Raw genomic sequence first — 18,077 nt, forward strand, 5'->3', positions numbered from 1 at the left:
CGAACCAGCTCGAAGTTCGTAACAAAAAGGGAGACAACGTGGAGATAAGGAATAACATAATATATTTATTAACAGAAGTAAACTAAATACAATTAACAATGGCGTGTGTAATCAGTAGTGTAAGTGAGTGGTTGCGTGCATAAATGTGATAATGAGGGGTGTTGAAAGGTGCCAAAGCAAACAAACCAAACTGCCACAAAAATTACACAACCAAACTCTAACAGTGTGTCTGCATGGAGAGAGTCTCCTCAATCAATGGGGAAGTGGTGTATTTATCCCGGGACACACCCAAGCCCAGGTGTGTCCCATTTCGCTGACGACCCTCCCGGCTCCGCCCACCGACATCCTATTAAGGAAAACGAGCAAAGAGACAGCAGACAGAGGGAGTGTCGTCACAGTGAGGTACACACTGGGTGTTTCTCAAAATACATACTACCGTGCAAAACGGAGCACGGAGGGCTCTTCTCAAATGCGTACTCCATTTGTACATATATGTTGAAGCATGCATTGCTTCAACGGAAAGTGTGCAGAGAAATACAGTACCAGTCAAAAGTTTGGACACCTACTCATTCCAGGGTTTTTCTTTATTTTGACTATTTTCTACATTGTAGAATAATAGTGAAGACATCAAAACTATGAAATAACACATATGGAATCATGTAGTAGCCAAAACAGTGTTAAACAAATCACAATATATTTTATATTTGAGGTTCTTCAAAGTAGCCACCCTTTGCTTTGATGACAGCTTTCCACACTCTTGGCATTCTCTCAACCAGCTTAATGAGGTAGTCACCTGGAATGCATTTCAATTAACAGGTCTGTCTTGTTAAATGTACATTTGTTGAATTTCTTTCCTTAGCAGCTCAAATAAGCAAAGGCAAACGACAGTCCATTATTACTTTAGGACCTGGTCAGTCAATCCAGAATATTTCAAGAACTTTGAAAGTTTCAAGTGCAGTCGCAAAAACCATCAAGTGCGATGATGAAACTGGATCTCATGAGGACAGCCACCGGAATGGAAGACTCAGAGTTACCTCTGCTGCAGAGGATAAGTTCATTAGAGTTAACCGCACCTCAGACTGCAGTCCAAATAAATGCTTCACAGAGTTCAAATAACAGACACATCTCAACATCAACTGTTCAGAGGAGATTGCGTGAATCAGGCGTTTATGGTCGAATTGCTGCAAAGAAACCACTACTAAAGGACACCAATAATAAGAAGAGACTTGCTTGGGCCAAGGAACACAAGCAATGGACATTAGACAGGTGGAAATATGTCCTTTTGGTCTGATGAATCCAAATGTGTGATTTTTCGTTCAAACCGCCGTGTCTTTGTGAGACGCAGAGTAGGTGAACGGATGATATCCGCATGTGCGGTTCCCACCACGAAGCTTGGAGGAGGACGTGTGGGGGTGCTTTGCTGGTGACACTGTCAGTGATTTATTTAGAATTCAAGGCACACTTAACCAGCATGGCTACCATTGCATTCTGCAGCGATATGCCATCCCATCTGGTTTGTGCTTAGTCCCACTATCATTTGTTTTTCAACAGGACAATGACCCAACACACCTCCAGGCTGTGTAAGGGCTATTTGACCAAGAAGGAGAGTGACGGAGTGCTGCATCATATGACCTGGGCTCCACAATCACCCGACCTCAACCCAATTGAGATGGATGAGTTGGACCGCAGAGGGAAGGAAAAGCAGCCAACAAGCGCTCAGCTTATGTGGGAACTCCTTCAAGACTGTTGGGAAAGCATTCCAGGTGAAGCTGGTTGAGAGAATGCCAAAAGTGTGCAAAGCTGTCATCAAGGCAAAGGCTAGCTGATCATTCTGAAATAACTTTTGCTTTGTGTATACCTTGGTTTGTCTCTATTGCCATTGTCCTGGCTGGAAGAAGGTACAGTGAATGGGAGGTGCAGCGTGAGGTAATACGGTAGGAGGAGTGGGCATGCTTCTCAAATTTAAAGTTTGATGCGTTCTCCACACTCTCATCCTCACAAGAACGTCCTCGGAGAATGCACTCGGCGCGTGAGTGTGGAGTACTGTAATATGCATATTGAGAAACACCCATGGTCTCTCTCTCCTCCCCATGGACTATATGGGGCATGGTCTCACTCACACATATCTAGACGTTCTGGGGTTTGTTTTAGTGTCATCAGTCATCGTGTCCATAAGGATTTACAGTGCCTTCAGAAAGTATTCAGATGTCTTTACTTTTGCCACATTTTGTGACATTATTATTATTCTAAAATGGATGAAATTGATGAGAGAAAAAAACGATTCCAACCCTTTACTCAGTGCTTTGTTGAAGCACCTTTGGCAGCGATTACAGCCTTGAGTCTTCTTGGGTAGGACACTACAAGCTTGGCACATCTGTATTTGGGGAGTTTCTCCCATTCTTCTCTGCAGATTCCCTGTCAGGTTGGATGGGGAGTGTCGCTGAACATCTATTTTCAGGTCTCTCCAGAGATGTTTGATCGGGTTCAAGTCCGGGCTCTGGTTGGGCCACTCAAGAACATTCAGAGACTTGTCCCAAAGCTACTTGTGCGTTGTCTTGGTCTTCACCGTCTTGGCTGTGAGCTTAGGGTTGTTGTTCTTTTGGAAGGTAAACCTTCGCCCCAGTCTGAGGTCCTGAGCGCTCTGGAGCAGATCATCAAGGATCTCTCTGTACTTTGCTCCGTTCATCTTTCCCTCGATCCTGACTAGTTCAGTCCCTGTCGCTGAAAAACATCCCCACAGCATGATGCTGCCACCACCATGCTTCACCATAGGGATGGTGCCAGGTTTCCTGCAGACCTGACGCTTGGCATTCAGGACAAAGAGTTCAATCTTGGTTTCATCAGACCAGAGAATCTTGTTTCTCATGGTCTGAGTGTCCTTTAGATGCCTTTTGACAAAGTCCAAGCGGCCTGTCATGTGCCTTTTACTGAGGAGTGGCTTCCGTCTGGCCACTCTACCATAAAGGCCAGATTTGGAGGAGTGCTGCAGAGGTGGTTGTCCATCTGGAAGGTTCTCCCATCTCCACAGAGGAGCTCTGGAGCTCTATCAGGTTCCATTGGGTTCTTGGTCACCTCCCTGACCAAGGCTCTTCTTCCTAGGATTGCTCAGTTTGGCTGGGTAGCCAGCTGTAGGGAGAGTCTTGGTGGTTCCAAACCGCTTCCATTTTAATAATGATGGCCACTGTGTTCTTGAGGACCTTAATTGCTGCAGGAATGTTTTTGTACCCTTCCTCACATTTATTGAAAAGGAAACACTATCTACTTAAGTATTCACACCCAGTGGTGGAAAAAGTACCCAATTTTCATACTTGAGTAAAAGTAAAGATACCTTAATAGAAAATGACTCAAGTAAAAGTGTCACCCAGTGAAATACTACTTGAGTAAAAGTATTTGGTTTAAAATATACTTAAGTATCAAAAGTAAATGTAATCGCCAAAATATAGTTAAGTATTAAAAGTACAAGTATAAATCAATCATCAAATTCCTTATATTAAGCAAAGCAGACGGCACCATTTTCTAGGTTTGTTTCTATTTACAGATAGCCAGGGGCACACTCCAACATTCAGACATTATTTACAAATGAAGCATGTGTTTAGTGAGTCTGCCAGATCAGAGGCAGTAGAGATGACCAGGGATGTTCTCCTTATAAGTGTGTGAATTAGACCACATTTTCCTGTCCTGCTAAGCATTCAAAATGTAGCGAGTACTTTTGGGTGTCAGGGAAAATGTCTGGAGTGAAAAGTACATTTTCTTTAGGAATGTAGTGAAGTAAAATTTGTCAAATAGTAAAGTACAGATACCCCCCCAAAAAACTACTTAAGTACTTTACACCACTGTTCACACTCCTGAGTCAATACATGTTAGAATTAGAATCACCTTGGCAATGATTATTATTATTATTATTTGACCCTGCTCTATGAACATTTGAACATCTTGGCCATGTTCTGTTATAATTTCCACCCGGCACAGCCAGAAGAGGACTGGCCACCCTTCATATGGTTGTTCCTCTCTTGGTTTTTTCCTAGGTTCCAGCCTTTCTAGGGAGTTTTTCCTAGCCACTGTGCTTCTACGCCTGCATTGCTTGCTGTTTGGGGTTTTAGGCTGGGTTTCTGTACAGCACTTTGAGATATCAGCTGATGTAAGAAAGGCTTTATAAATAAATTTGATTACAGCTGAGTCTTTTTGGGTAAGTCTCTTAAGAGCTTTGCACACCTGGATTGTACTATATTTGCCCATTCTTTTGAAAATTCTTCAAGCTCTGTCAAGTTGGTTGTTGAACGTTGCTAGACAGCCATTTTCAAGCCTTGCCATTAGATTTTCAAGACGATTTAAATCAAAACTGTAACTAGGGCACTCAGGAACATCCAATGCCGTCTTGGTAAGTAACTCCAGTATATTTGGCCTTGTGTTTTAGGTTATTGTCCTGCTGAAAGGTGAATTTGTCTCCCAGTGTCTGTTTGAAAGCAGACTGAATAAGGTTTTCCTCTAGGATTTTGTATGTGCTTAGCTCTATTCCGTTTCTTTTTATCATTAAAAAATGTCCTAGTCCTTGCCGATGACGAGCATACCAACAACATGATGCAGCCTCCCAATCCCAAAGTTAAATAAAAAAATGTAAGTCAGTTAAGAACAAATTCTTATTTAAGCCCTAACGACGTTGGGCCAAATGTGCGCTGCCCTATGGGACTCCCAATCACGGCCGGTTGTGATACAGCCTAGAATCAAACCAGAGTCTGTAGTGATGCCTCTAGCACTGAGATGCAGCGCCTTAGACCACTGCGCCACTCAGGAGCTGTATAGTGCCTTATTGCAAACAGAATGCATGTTTTGGAATATTTTTTTATTCTGTACAGGCTTCCTTTTTACTCTGTTTAGGTTAGTATTGTGGAGTAACTACAATGTTGATCCATCCTGTTTCTTCCTGTCACAGCCATTAAACTGTAACTGTTTTAAAGTCACCATTGGCCTCATGGTGAAATCCCTGAGCGGTTTCCTTCCTCTCCGGCAACTGAGTTAGGAAGGACAACTGCATCTTTGTAGTGACCCGGTGTACTGATACACAATCCAAAGTATATTTATTAACTTCACTATGATGAAAGGGATATTCAATGTCTGCTTTTTTTATTTATTTGTTTACCCATCTTCCAATAGGTACTCTTCTTTGCGAGGCATTGAAAACCTCCCTGGTCTTTGTGGTTGAATCTGTTTGAAGTTCACTGCTCGACTAAGGGACCTTAAAGTTTTCTGTATGTGTGGGGTACAGAGAATAGGTAGTCAATAAAAATGTGTTAAACACTATTGCACACAGTGAGTCCATGCTACTGTCACAAACCGGCTTGTAGCCCGTAACAAAAAGGAGACAACGTGGAGATAAACAAATAACAAATGTATTTATTAACTAAAGTTAACTATAAACAAGTAACAATGGGGTGTGTAGTCAGTGGTTACGTGCATTGATGTGATAATGAGAGGTGCCAAAGCAAACACACAAAACAGCTACAAAAATGCCATAACCAAAATCCAACAGTATGTCTGTGTGGAGAGTCTCCTCAATGAATGAGGGAAAGGTGTGTCCCATTTCGCTGATCCTAATAAGGAAAACAAGAGCGAAGAGAGAATTCGGCAGACAGTGGGAGGGTCGCCACACTACTTATTAAGTGACTTAAGTAAATTTGTACTCCTGAATTTATTTAGGCATGCCATAACGACAGGGTTGAATACTTACTGACTCGAGACATTTCAGCATTTCATTTTTAATACATTTGTAAAAGTTTCTAAACTTAATTCCACTTTGATATTATGGGGTTGTATGTGTGTGTAGGCCAGTGACAATCTCAATTGAATCCATTTTAAATTCATTCTGTAACACAAAATGTGGAAAAAGTCAAGTGGTGTGAATACTTTCTGAAGGCACTGCATACTTTATTTAACTATTAATAACTTGTTAGAAATAAAGCAAACATGGTGGTATATAACCAGACCGTACAACACATTCTGCTAGTCCAGTTCACAATACCCGAATGAAATGTAGTTTGTTGTTAATCTGTGGCGTCCAGTTTGGACCGAGTTTTAGTTTATTCAGAAGATTTCTCTTATTAGAAAGTAGATGCACCCTTTGAAAGTCTCAAGGCAAGAATTCCAGCCATGCTGTCAACTGTAATTCATGTATAGGAGGGGGAATTGAACAGTAAAGACAAAGGCTACGTACGTAACTAAGGCCTCATTATGTGACTTTGGCCTTGTTTAGTACACTTGAGTTCCCTTAACCTGCTCTTGGTCTGTGGCCACCAATTCCTACCTCCTTGTATTGCTGTCTGGCAGGCAGGCAGGGTTTGTGTTGTTGGCCCAGTAACCACAGCAGCACGTGACCGGCAACTCTCAGGAACCCCTGACCAACACTGAGGCTCCACACACACACCCGTCTGTCTGTGCAGGCTGGAGGAGAGTTCTGTGTCTACGCTACAGACACAGTCATCTATAAGGTCATAACCGATCACCTAAGGCACCTAAGGTATTATAACTTTTTTTTTTTAGCAGGGACCCCATTTTTTTTCCTCAAGAATTTCTCCCGACCCCACCCCAAATCTAATGACAAATTTCGATTTTTACATCAACAAATAACCTTCAATTCATTACATTTTAATCTTTTATCAAAATGAAAAGAAACCAATAAATACGTGTACTCTTATTTTTTTTCTATCTTTCTCAAAAACCTTTGTATATTGTTCCATACAATAATCTGTGCTTTTTAATTATTTGTTTACAAAAAAAAATCATAGTAAAGTTTCCCCGATTTTAAATAGTGCTGATGTAGTGTTTCCTTTATCTCCTCCTCGAGGTAATGCATTAAGAGAAGTCACCATATGGACAGGAATTGATTGCGTTCAGTGTAAAGAATAGCTTTGTTATGTGATTAACTCTAAGACCATGCAGCCCTGCAGCAGCATGGATTATTACCCCTGGTCTAGAGAGTGTGTACCCTGTGGGTTTACTGTGCTTTACACAGACACCACCTTTCCTCTCCAGCCACAATCTCACTCACATATCTTTTTACTGTTAAGGCTAGCTGGCCATTTTACAGAGCTGTTACACTCTGATGCCTATGGGAATGGTTCTCTTGTTTGTTTTAAAACGGAAATTTGCCTAACTGAAACCAGAACGCCACTTTTATTCAGACTAAACACCAGCCATGTTTTGATCCAATTGTGCTTTCAAACATTTCCATAGCCAAACAATGTCAATTGCAGGAGCAGGACATTGTTTAACATTCAATGTAGTAAGGCGAACATTCATGTATATGCTGAAATGAAGCTGATGATGTTCATGTAGATGCTGAACACTTATCTGTTCTCTTTGTCTGTGTTCAGCTTCCGTTTGAGAAGGAGGTCTACTACATTCAGCATTCCATGCTCTACCTGGTGCCGGTATACCTCTTCAGGAAAGGAGGTACGTTCCATCTTCTTTTGCACTTATGAAATTCTGTGCTCTGTTGTCTCCATTCCATGGGTGCTTCACTAGAAATTAAACCATCTCGAGTTATTCATCACTGCTACCTAAACTCAACCAATCGAAACCCTTCTCCCAGTTGTGAGATTGTTGCACTGACAGAGGCGGAGACCTGGGGGAAACTGACAGACTGCCATCTAGTGTAGAGATGCCATTCTTTCAACCAGTTTCAAGTTTTATGGTCACATGCATAAGTACATTGAAATGCCTTTCTTGCAAACCCAACAATGCAGTAATCAATAACAATGTAATACTATATATTAACAAGGTAGAACAAAAACACACAAATAAAAATAGAACACGAGAAAGTAATTAAGCATACTTTATACAGGGTCAGTTCCAGTGACTGTGTGTGTCAGTTGCGTACGTGTGTAGGGCCCTGTGAGTGTGCAGTGCAAAATAAAAATAAATTTAAAAAAAGGGTCAACTCAGTCTGTGTAGCTATTTAGTTAGCCATTTAGCAGTCTTATGGCTTGTGGATAGAAACTGTTGAGGAGCCTGTTAGTGTCAGACTTGATATACCGGTATCGTTTGCTGTGCTGAAGCAGAGAGAACAGTCTGTGGCTGGAGTCTGGCTGGAGATTTTCCCGACATTCCTTTCACACCGCCTGATATAGAGGTCCTGGATGGCAGGGAGCTTTGTCCCAGTGATGTACTGGACTTGCCGCACCACCCTCTGTAGCACCATGTAATCGAGGGCGGTGATACCGCCATACCAAGCAGTGATGCAGCCAGTCAAGATGCTCTCAATGGTACAGCTGTAGAACTTTTTTGACGCACGACCGTGCGTGTGTCAGCTCCTCGGTCTTACTGAGGGAGAGGTTGTTGTTCCAACACCACACTGGCAGGTCACTGACCTCCCTCTCTGTAGGCTGTGTCATCGTCGCTGGTGATCAGGCCTACCACTTGTATAGTCAGCAAACTTGATGTTGGAGTCATGTGTGGCCACGCAATCGTGGGTGAACGGGGAGTACAGGAGGGGACTAAGCACACACCCCTGTGGGGCCCCACGTGTTGAGGATCAGCGTGGCGGAGATGTTGTTGCCTACCTTCACCACCTGGGGTCGGCCCGTCAGGAAGTCCAGGATCCAGTTGCAGAGGGAGGTGTTTAGTCCTAGGGTCTTAAGCTTGGTGATGAGCTTGGAGGGGACAATGGTGTTGAACGCTAAGCTGTAGTCAATGAACAGCATTCTCTCATAGGTATTCCTCTTATCTATGTGGGTGAGTGCCGTGGAAGTGCAATTGGATCTGTTTGGGCGGTATGCAAATTCAAATCAAATTGTATTTGTCACATGCGCCAAATACAACAGGTGTATACCTTAGTGAAATGCTTACTTACAAGCCCTTAACCAACAATGCAGTTAAGAAAAATAAGTGTTAAGTAAAAAATAGAGAAGTCAAAAATAAAAGTAACAAATAATTAAAGAGCAGCAGTAAAATAACAGTAACGAGGCTATATACAGGGGGTACCAGTACAGAGTCATTGCGCGGGGGCACCGGTTAGTCGAGGTAATTGAGGTATTAATATGTGCATGTAGGTAAAGTGACTATGCATGGATAATAAACAGAGAGTAGCAGCAGTGTAAAGGAAGGGGGGGCAATGCAAATAGTCTGGGTAGCCATTTGATGATCTGTTCAGTAGTCTTATGGCTTGGGGGTAGAAGCTGTTAAGAAGCCTTTTGGACCTAGACTTGGCGCTCCGGTAACGCTTGCCGTGCGGTAGGAGAGAGAACAGTCTATGACTAGGGTGACTGGAGTCTTTTGACAATTTGTAGGGCCTTCCTCTGACACCGCCTGGTATAGAGATCCTGGATGGCAGGAAGCTTGGCCCCAGTGATGCACTGGGTTGTACGCACTACTCCCTGGAGTGGGTCTGGGATGATGGAGTTGTGTGCCATAACCAGCCTCTCAAAGCACTTCATGATTACAGATGTGAGTGCTACAGGGCGGTAGTCATTGTGGCATGAAGCCTTAGAGTTCTTGAGAACAGGAACGATGGTGGTCATCTTAAAACATGTGGGGGTTAGACTGGAACAAGGAGAGGTTGAAATGACAGTGAATATGCCTGCCAGCTAGCTGTTCTGTGCATGGCCTCAACACCAGTGTTGACATTCCATTTTTTTTTTTTTTGATGTTTAACATCAAAGCAGAACATATAATATGGTTATGAAAAAGAGTAATCATTTACCTGACAACAATTCAGAAGAAAAGACTATGGTGGCCTATGTTGTTCAAATTAGCTCCCCAACTGACGACAAAAGTCTGGACTACAATTTGAACAAAGAGAATTGAATGAGCTCTCGATCTGTGATTTACTATTTCTCTCCAATACAGTTAAGAAGCTAAACTGCTTAAAATGTGACCGCTTGAAAGAAAATCGGTAAGATCACGAACACCCTGGCTCCTAACACATTCACACCAATTTGGAACAACCAAGTCCGTATCATACACGTGTAACATATCTTTGAACATAAGGAAGGATTCATATCCCTAAACAATAGGGGCTGTCATAGCAGTTTCAATGTGTACTAGATGTATAAATGAAAAGTTTCTTTCCAAAGAGCTGGGTGGAGGTGAGCTAAACACAACTACAGTACAACCAAGCCCATAGCTGTACTGTAGAGGAGTTCACAGTAAGTTATGCCTTCATGTTTCCTGGTGGCAACATCTGTATTTGATAGGATACTGCTCTGTCAATTATACAGTGGAATTTGTGAGTCACTCTGCCCCGAGTCCCAAAAGCGGGGAGGGGAACTCCATGTCTATGCATTCTGCTCCAATGGCTGATGTGAAATGGCAGTGAGACAAAGAGAGAGCTCAGAGTCCTAGCCAAGCTCATGATGACTTGGTGATAAGGAATCTCTGTGTATCTGGGTGTCTGTACTGGCTCTCTGTGCATTGTGATGGCAGAGTGCTATCTAGTCCACTGGGCTTTGGGTTGAGAGCAAGCGAGGGAACAATGAATAGAGGGCTTGTTCCCTCAGCTCCCCCTCCCCTCTCCACCCCTCCACTCTGTTCCTGGCTCTGTGCTGCTGGGCTGTCTCTCTCTGGCCCGGACTTCATTGACTCTGTCTCGACTAGAGCACAGGGGTGGAAAAATGCCTCAACACATGGACCTGTTTTCAATCAATCCTCTGTTGGAGAGACACCCACAGGCTCAGAGAGAGGAGGGGTACATGGGGATCTAGGGGTAGGAAGGGCCTCATGAATGCAAAGGCTCCATGTGATTATGCTTGTGAAACAGCAAACAAGCTAGACACCACCATCCCTAGTCAGCACTGGTTTTGAACAAAGTGGGAAAGCATGGTCTCTTGAAGAAAAAGATCCGCTGCATTCTTTGAAGGGGGAGTAAGAATACCAATAGTGATTAATCTCCCAGCCAATAAACTGAAAGCGATCCATAACTGGATCTTCAGCTCTGTTTTTTGTATAATGTTCATACATTGTCTATTCTCTCCCACTGCAGGTGTGTACAAGCCGGAGCCCTTAGGGGACATGTGGTGGGCTATCCTCTCCACTGGCATCTTGTTCCTCTATCACTTCCTGTTCCTGCAGGGCCTGGGCCTGGTAAGAGACTAATTGAGGGAGCCCTCTACTGGACACTCGGTGAAACGGCTCCCCTTGCTCTTAAAGGAGAGGCCAGTAACATGAGGCACATGACACAGAAATACAGGATGTTGACAAGATTTGTACCCTCCAGACATAGATCATATATTGATGCTAGGGAGGTTAACCATTAAATGTGTAGCTGCCGAAAGTAGATTTGACTGGTCGTGTTTACCTTAATAGGGACATTTGCATAATTTAGTGATTAAATTAACGCGTGTGTATTGTCGTTAGTCGTCATGTATTTTATCACATCACAGCATACAGAGTTTAGTTTGAGGATTGAATTGGCCCATCACTTGTCTGAAGTACCACAGACGTCTTCTGCACAAGACATAACAATTCTAAATGCAATCGCATGTTAACTATTTTGATGGTCACAATTTTAAGAGCTACTATTGCTCAATCTCAACTCGTAATTAAAGCGCGCCTCCCATTCTCCATTTGAGTGCATAGGCTATAGTCAACGGTAGGCAGGCTATCAGCGCGTCACCCACCACTTTACAATGGGAGCTTCTGGCAGTCTAATTGTTTGGAACCTGAACGTTTTAATTTACTTCAAATAATGAGGAATGTCTTACCTTGCTTCAAAGTAACCTAGCCAAAATCCAACCATAGAAATTTGGAAGCAATTATTTTATAAAGACTTCCTTATGCCATTTAACCAGCTTTTCTCTTATGTTCTATTGGTTTTCATATCAACTTTCTTCCGTTGTCCAGAAGCGAAAGCCACAATCCTAGTCATATTACCATCCTAGTTATTTATTTTCTATCTGTCACATATGGAACCGCTCGCATTAGTTAAATAAAGGTTAAATTAAAAAATAATAATAATAAGATGCGCTGTTTAGAACTGTGTTTCCCGCTAATTGCATTTTGGTAAATGTTTGAAAATTACGTGTTATTAGCTGCTTTGTTACAGCCGTTTCATGTTCAATAACAGGCTATAAATAGCCTTTTGACTGTAAGACGATAGGCTTGCTATTGTTGCATGTTACCATTAACATGCAAGATCCGCAAACCGCTGGTGCACCACAAACAGCAGTTCAGTCTATTGAAGGCAAAACAAAGCTTAAAGCTCTTAATGGAAAAATGTCTATTCCTTGTATACATCCATAGTCTTTCCTGTTGGTCACGTCATTTTACTCTTTGGACATTTTTATACCGTTTGTTGACAAGTTTATTAGGGTCGGTTAGTCGGCAGCAGAATCGACCAAAATGTGCATCCCGAATTGAAACAGCATTGTACAGGACACAGGCAGTAAAGTAAGATGAAACATAGAATGTGATTTAATAGGATTCAACATGATGCTGGATGGATACAGGATCTGGATAGAGAGTTTGCGTGATGTACTTGAGTAAAGATACAGTGCCTTCAGAAAGTATTTACAGACTTTTTCCTCCCAAAAATGTTACACAGCCTGAATTTAAAATGGATTAAATTGAGATTTGTCACTGGCCTAAACACAATACCCCATAATGTGAAAGTGGAATTATGTTTTTAGACATTTTTACAAATTAATAAAGACTGAAAAGCTGAAATGTCTTGAGTCAATAACTATTCAGCCCTGTTGTCATGGCAAGTCTAAATAAGTTCAGGAGTAAAAATGTGCTTAACAAGTCACATAATAAGTTGCATGGACTTACTCTGTGTGCAATAATACTGTTTAACATCATTTTTGAATGACTACCTCATCTCTTTACCCCACACATACAATTATCTGTATGGTGCCTCAGTTGAGCAGTGCATTTCAAGCACAGATTCAACCACAAAGACCTGAGAGGTTTTCCAATGCCTCGCAAAGAAGGGCACCTATTGATAGATGGGTACAAAAACAAAACATACATTGAATATCCATTTGAGCATGGTGTTAATTAATTAAATTAATGGTGTTAATATTAATTACACTTTGGATGGTGTATCAATACACCCAGTCACTACAAAGATACAGGCGTCCTTCCTAACTCAGTTGCCAAAGAGGAAGGAAACCACTCAGGGATTTCAACATGAGGCCAACGGTGACTCTGTGATAGGAGCCACATCACTGAGTACCGCTCTTCATATTTTCAGTCATGGTGGTGGCTGCATCATGTTATGGGTATGCATGTCATTGGCAAGGACTAGGGAGTTTTTTAGGATAAAAATAAACGGAATAGAGCTAAGCACATACACAATCCTAGAGGAAAACCTTGTTCAGTCTGCTTTCAAACAGACACTGGGAGACAAATTCACCTTTCAGCAGGACAATAACCTAAAACACAAGGCCAAATATACTGGAGTTACTTACCAAGACGGCATTGAATGTTCCTGAGTGCTCTAGTTACAGTTTTGATTTAAATCGGTTTAAATCTATGGCAAGGCTTGAAAATGGCTGTCTAGCAATGATCAACAACCAACTTCAAAGAGCTTGAATAATTTTAAAAAGAATGTGCAAATATTGTACAATCCAGGTGTGCAAAGCTCTTAGATTTACCCAGAAGACTCACAGCTGTAATCGCTGTCAAAGGTGATTCAAACATGTATTGACTCAGAGGTGTGAATACTTGTTTACATTTCTAAAACATTTTTGTCATTATGGGGTATTGTGTGTAGATGGGTTAGAAATCTATTTAATCTATTTTGAATTCAGTCTGTCACACAACAAAGTGGAGTAAGTCAAGGGGTGTACATATTTCTGAAGGCACTGTACATGACACACTAGCATGACTAATGAGCTGCGTGACACAGCTGACTGCTCTTCTCTCTTATAGCCTGACTGAAGTCACGAATGAAACAAACACCAAGCAAGGCCTCTGTTTCTGCTAGCTTGTCTCTCACTTCTGTATTTTTCTCTCCATCTTCCCAGATGACCGAGGTCAACCTGAATAACATGTTGTGTCCAGCGGTGTCTGACCCATTTTACGGGCCTTGGTACCGGGTTTGGGCTGCGGGTCACCAGACCCTGCTGACCCTGGTCCATGGGAAGGCCCTGACCCTCTTCTCTTACCACACCGGCCCCACCTGCAGGTACCTGCTGGACACCGCCAGACTGCGCAGCAAGGTCGACTGAACAGACCGACAGACAGACTCACACGGACGTAGCCTTTTTAAATCCAATGCCTGTTCTTACGTTGGGATTTTCTATCAACATTTTTAATGCATCTTGTACCACTTACCTTTTTATTTTTATTTTTTTACTGTAAAGAATTAGGCATTTCAGGGTAAATTAAACAAAGTTATTATTTTTGTGTTAGGGATGGCTTGCATTGTATGCATGCACATATGATGGGAAGACTGCTGCAGTTGGTAGTAATTGGTGTGTAGCTGGCCAGGGGAAATTTGCTTTTTCTTTTGGTCAGATTTCCTGAACCTGAGTTACTCATGTTTCTAAAAGTTACTCTTTTTTTTTTTTTTTTCTAAAGTTGCCTTTTGTAGTTATGTTCCAAAAAATGGGGCTAGTCCACATATCACGGAATTGTCATTGTTACTGTACACTTCAAACTCTTAATTTGTGCTTGCCATGACAGTTGGCCCAGGCATGGGTCAAGTTGCCATTTTGTGTTTGTATTTAAGATAATATCTTTGACATGTTTAATCCATTGTAAAAGCCATCACTTTGTGATATTTTGTTTGTTAGAAGAGTAACAGTTGTGAAGCAGCTGTCTCTGTCATATCTGTGGTCACAGCCTCTGCTGACAAGGAGAAACCTGTTCCTCACGTCTTTGCTGGATCAAGTGGTATAAATGAGAGGGCTCCTGCATCTTTGGCCCATCTCTCCATCACTGGTTTTACTGCAGAGGTGAAAGATAGAATGTAAGGGGCCTTTTTACAGACAATGCAGACTAGTGTCTGTCCTGTCGGATCATTATGGATGAGGGGAAATTACAGGAAGGTAGCTTGATGTACAGTGCCTTTGTAAAGTATTCAGACCCCTTGACTTTTTCCAAATTGTTAGCTTACAGCCTTATTCTAAAATTGATGGGAAAAAACAATTTAATACATCTATACACAATGACCAAGCAAAAACAGGTTGTTAGAAATTCTTGCAAAAGTATGAAATAAACAAATAACACAACTGTGCTGTATCCAAATATCTACAGTGCCTTCTGAAAGTATTCAGACCCCTTACATTCAAACCCTTAACTCAGTACTTTGTTGAAGCACCTTTGGCAGCAATTACAGCCTCAAGTCTTCATGGGTATATCGCTACAAGCTAGGCATACCTGTATTTGGGGAGTTTTTCTCCATTCTTCTCTGCAGATCCTCTCAAGCTCTGTCAGGTTGGCTGGGGAGCTATTTTCAGATCTCTCCAGAGATGTTTGATCGGGTAAAAATCTGGGCTCTGTCTGGGCCACTCAAGGACATTCTGAGACTTGCCCCGAAGCTACTCCTGTGTTGTCTTGGCTGTGTGCTTAAGGTTGTTGTCCTGTTGGAAGGTGAACCTTCGCCCCAGTCTGAGGTCCTGAGCGCTCTGGAGCAGGTTGTCATCAAAGATCTCTCTGTACTTTGCTCCGTTCATCTTTCCCTCGATCCTGGCTAGTCTCCCAGACCCTACTGCTGAAAAACATCCCCACAGCATGCTGCTGCCACTACCATGCTTCACTGTAGGGAGGGTGCCGGGTTTCCTCCAGATGTGACGCTTGGCATTCAGGCCAAAGAGTTCAATCTTGTTTTCATCAGACCAGAGAATGTTGTTTCTCATGGTCTGAGTGTCCTTTAGGTGTCTTTTGGCAAACTCCAAGCGGGCTGTCATGTGCCTTTTACTGAGGAGTGGCTTCCGTCTGGCCACTCTACCGTGAAAGCCTGATTTGGTAGAGTGCTGCAGAGATGGTTGTCCTTCTGGAAGGTTCCCCCATCTCCACAGAGGAACTCTGGAGCTCTGTAAGAGTAACCATTGGGTTCTTGGTCACCTCCCTGACCAAGGCCCTTCTCCCCTGATTGCTCAGTTTGGCCAGGTGGCCAGCTCTAGGAAGGGTCTTGGTGGTTCCAAATCTCTTCCATTTAAGAATGATGGAGGCCACTGTGTTCTTGGGGACCTTCAATGCTGCAGAAATGTTTTGGTACTCTTACCCAGATCTGTGCCTCGCCACAATCCTGTCTCTGAGCTCTACAGACAATTCCTTCAACCTCATGGCTTGGTTTTTGCTCTGACATGCAATGTGGGACCTTTTTATATAGACAAGTGTGTGCCTTTCCAAATCATGTCCAATCAATTGAATTTACCACAGGTGGACTCCAAGTTGAAGAAACATCTCAAGGATGAGCAATGGAAACAGGATGCACCTGAGCTCAATTTAGAGTCTCATAGCAAAAGGTCTGAATTCTTATGTAAATAAGTTATTTCTGTTTTTTATTTTAAATGTGCAAACATTTTTGCTTTGTCTTTATGGGGTATTTTGTATAGATTGCTGAGGATTTGTTTTATTTAATCCATTTTAAAATAAGGCTGTAACATAACAAAATGTGGAAAAAGTCAAGGGGTCTGGATACTTTCTGAATGCGCTGTATTTGGATACAGCACAGTTGTCAAAAGGGTGAGAGGAGCGATGTCCTGTGCCTGTTGAGGGGATCTGAAAGGTAGAGATGGCCTTCAGAGATGATTCATTAAAGAGATTTAGGGCTCTATTAAATCCGTATTGCAGAAGTTCGGCATTACAGCGTGATTTAAATGTAAAGGCAATGTTCCTGAGTTAGCGGTAAACGCTACATATGTTGACTTCAGTGATACAGATTGAATAGAGCCTTTATTGATCATGGGGCATATTCAGTGGTTTGCTATCAAGGTTGCGGATGAAATGTATGTGTAATGTCAGTTCTCTATCAAATGCCTGTTCTATACATTACACTTCAATCTACATTCTGAGTGTTGGTTATTTTTAAGGGGCAGCCCAATTTCAGGTCATATATCTACCCAAATATAGACATATTCTATATAACCAATCACATACATTAAACAATATCTGTTTGATTACCTGCAAATTACCTGTATAGCTCTACTTTGGGAACCCCTGTTTTAAGGGAAGTATCTGTTTTTAAATACAATTTCCTATTCCCTATCACTTCGATTGATCCCATTTTGTAATGAGGGATTGTTGTGCCCAAACAAGGGATATGGTATACTTTTTTACACTTTTCTGGGTGGATGTGCAATGTGATGTATTGACAATACATGTGATTTCTGCCCTTAAATGGTCATCTCAGTGAATAGCTCAGGAACTAATAACATTTCATTGGGTTTATATAGTGCTCAAAATAGTAAGTGGGAACATCTCTACCACCAATATTCTTATCCAAGCTGTAAATATAACCTTGTGTATTGTATAACATTCAATCAAGCTCCAACTCCATGTTGGATTGTAATAAAACACCCATTACACAAAACATGCACACACAATTTTGTATATTTTCACTTGGTTTTAAATTTTTTATTGGATAAATGATTTAAAGGTAATAAATGTTTAACTACATTATCTCCACAGCCATTGCTCACATACCCACTGATAACCCATCAATATATATGTTTTTTTCCCCCCACACTTTTTGGGGGTGGGTAGTTTTTTTCTTTGCCATACTATCATAAATGCCCATTAAGTCTCATCACACTAACAGCAATTCAATGGGGAAGGGGGATCTAGCTCTAAAGGTAAGTAGTTTATTTCCCAGTTCATATTATTCCATCAACATTTTCAAGTTACTAAAGTTGAGAAAGTGAACCAAAAATTAAAAGTAGAAGAAATAAAAGGTGGGTGTGAGGGGTTACACCAGGCAACCCCACATCCGGTTATCCCACCACAGCAGAGACTGTCACTCTGCACAGCAACATGTCTCAACTTGGTGTCTGAAATTTTCTGAACATAGAAAACCACAATTAATTTAGAAACTAGATCCAAAATATGTTTTTGAAAATAATTGATGTACAAAAGTTTTTTTTTCTTAAAGTACATTTTCTTATAAAAGTTTTATTCATTTGTATATCAGTGCGATT

General features: G+C 41.8%; 1 protein-coding gene across 1 annotated transcript in view; it reads left to right on the forward strand.

Annotated features, from left to right (window-relative positions):
* Nucleotides 1–14,340, forward strand: part of LOC120057225 (transmembrane protein 164-like) — a 49,868-nt gene extending 35,528 nt beyond the window's left edge. Inside the window, exons 4-6 of the mRNA XM_039005759.1 lie at nucleotides 7,368–7,446; nucleotides 10,973–11,073; nucleotides 13,959–14,340. Coding sequence (XP_038861687.1) covers nucleotides 7,368–7,446; nucleotides 10,973–11,073; nucleotides 13,959–14,162 — 384 coding nt within the window. The 3' untranslated portion in view covers nucleotides 14,163–14,340. The remainder of the gene's footprint in view (nucleotides 1–7,367; nucleotides 7,447–10,972; nucleotides 11,074–13,958) is intronic.
* The last annotated feature ends 3,737 nt before the right edge of the window (nucleotides 14,341–18,077 follow it).

Source organism: Salvelinus namaycush, chromosome 12 (genome assembly GCF_016432855.1).
Source record: "Salvelinus namaycush isolate Seneca chromosome 12, SaNama_1.0, whole genome shotgun sequence".
Classification (NCBI taxonomy): domain Eukaryota; kingdom Metazoa; phylum Chordata; class Actinopteri; order Salmoniformes; family Salmonidae; genus Salvelinus; species Salvelinus namaycush.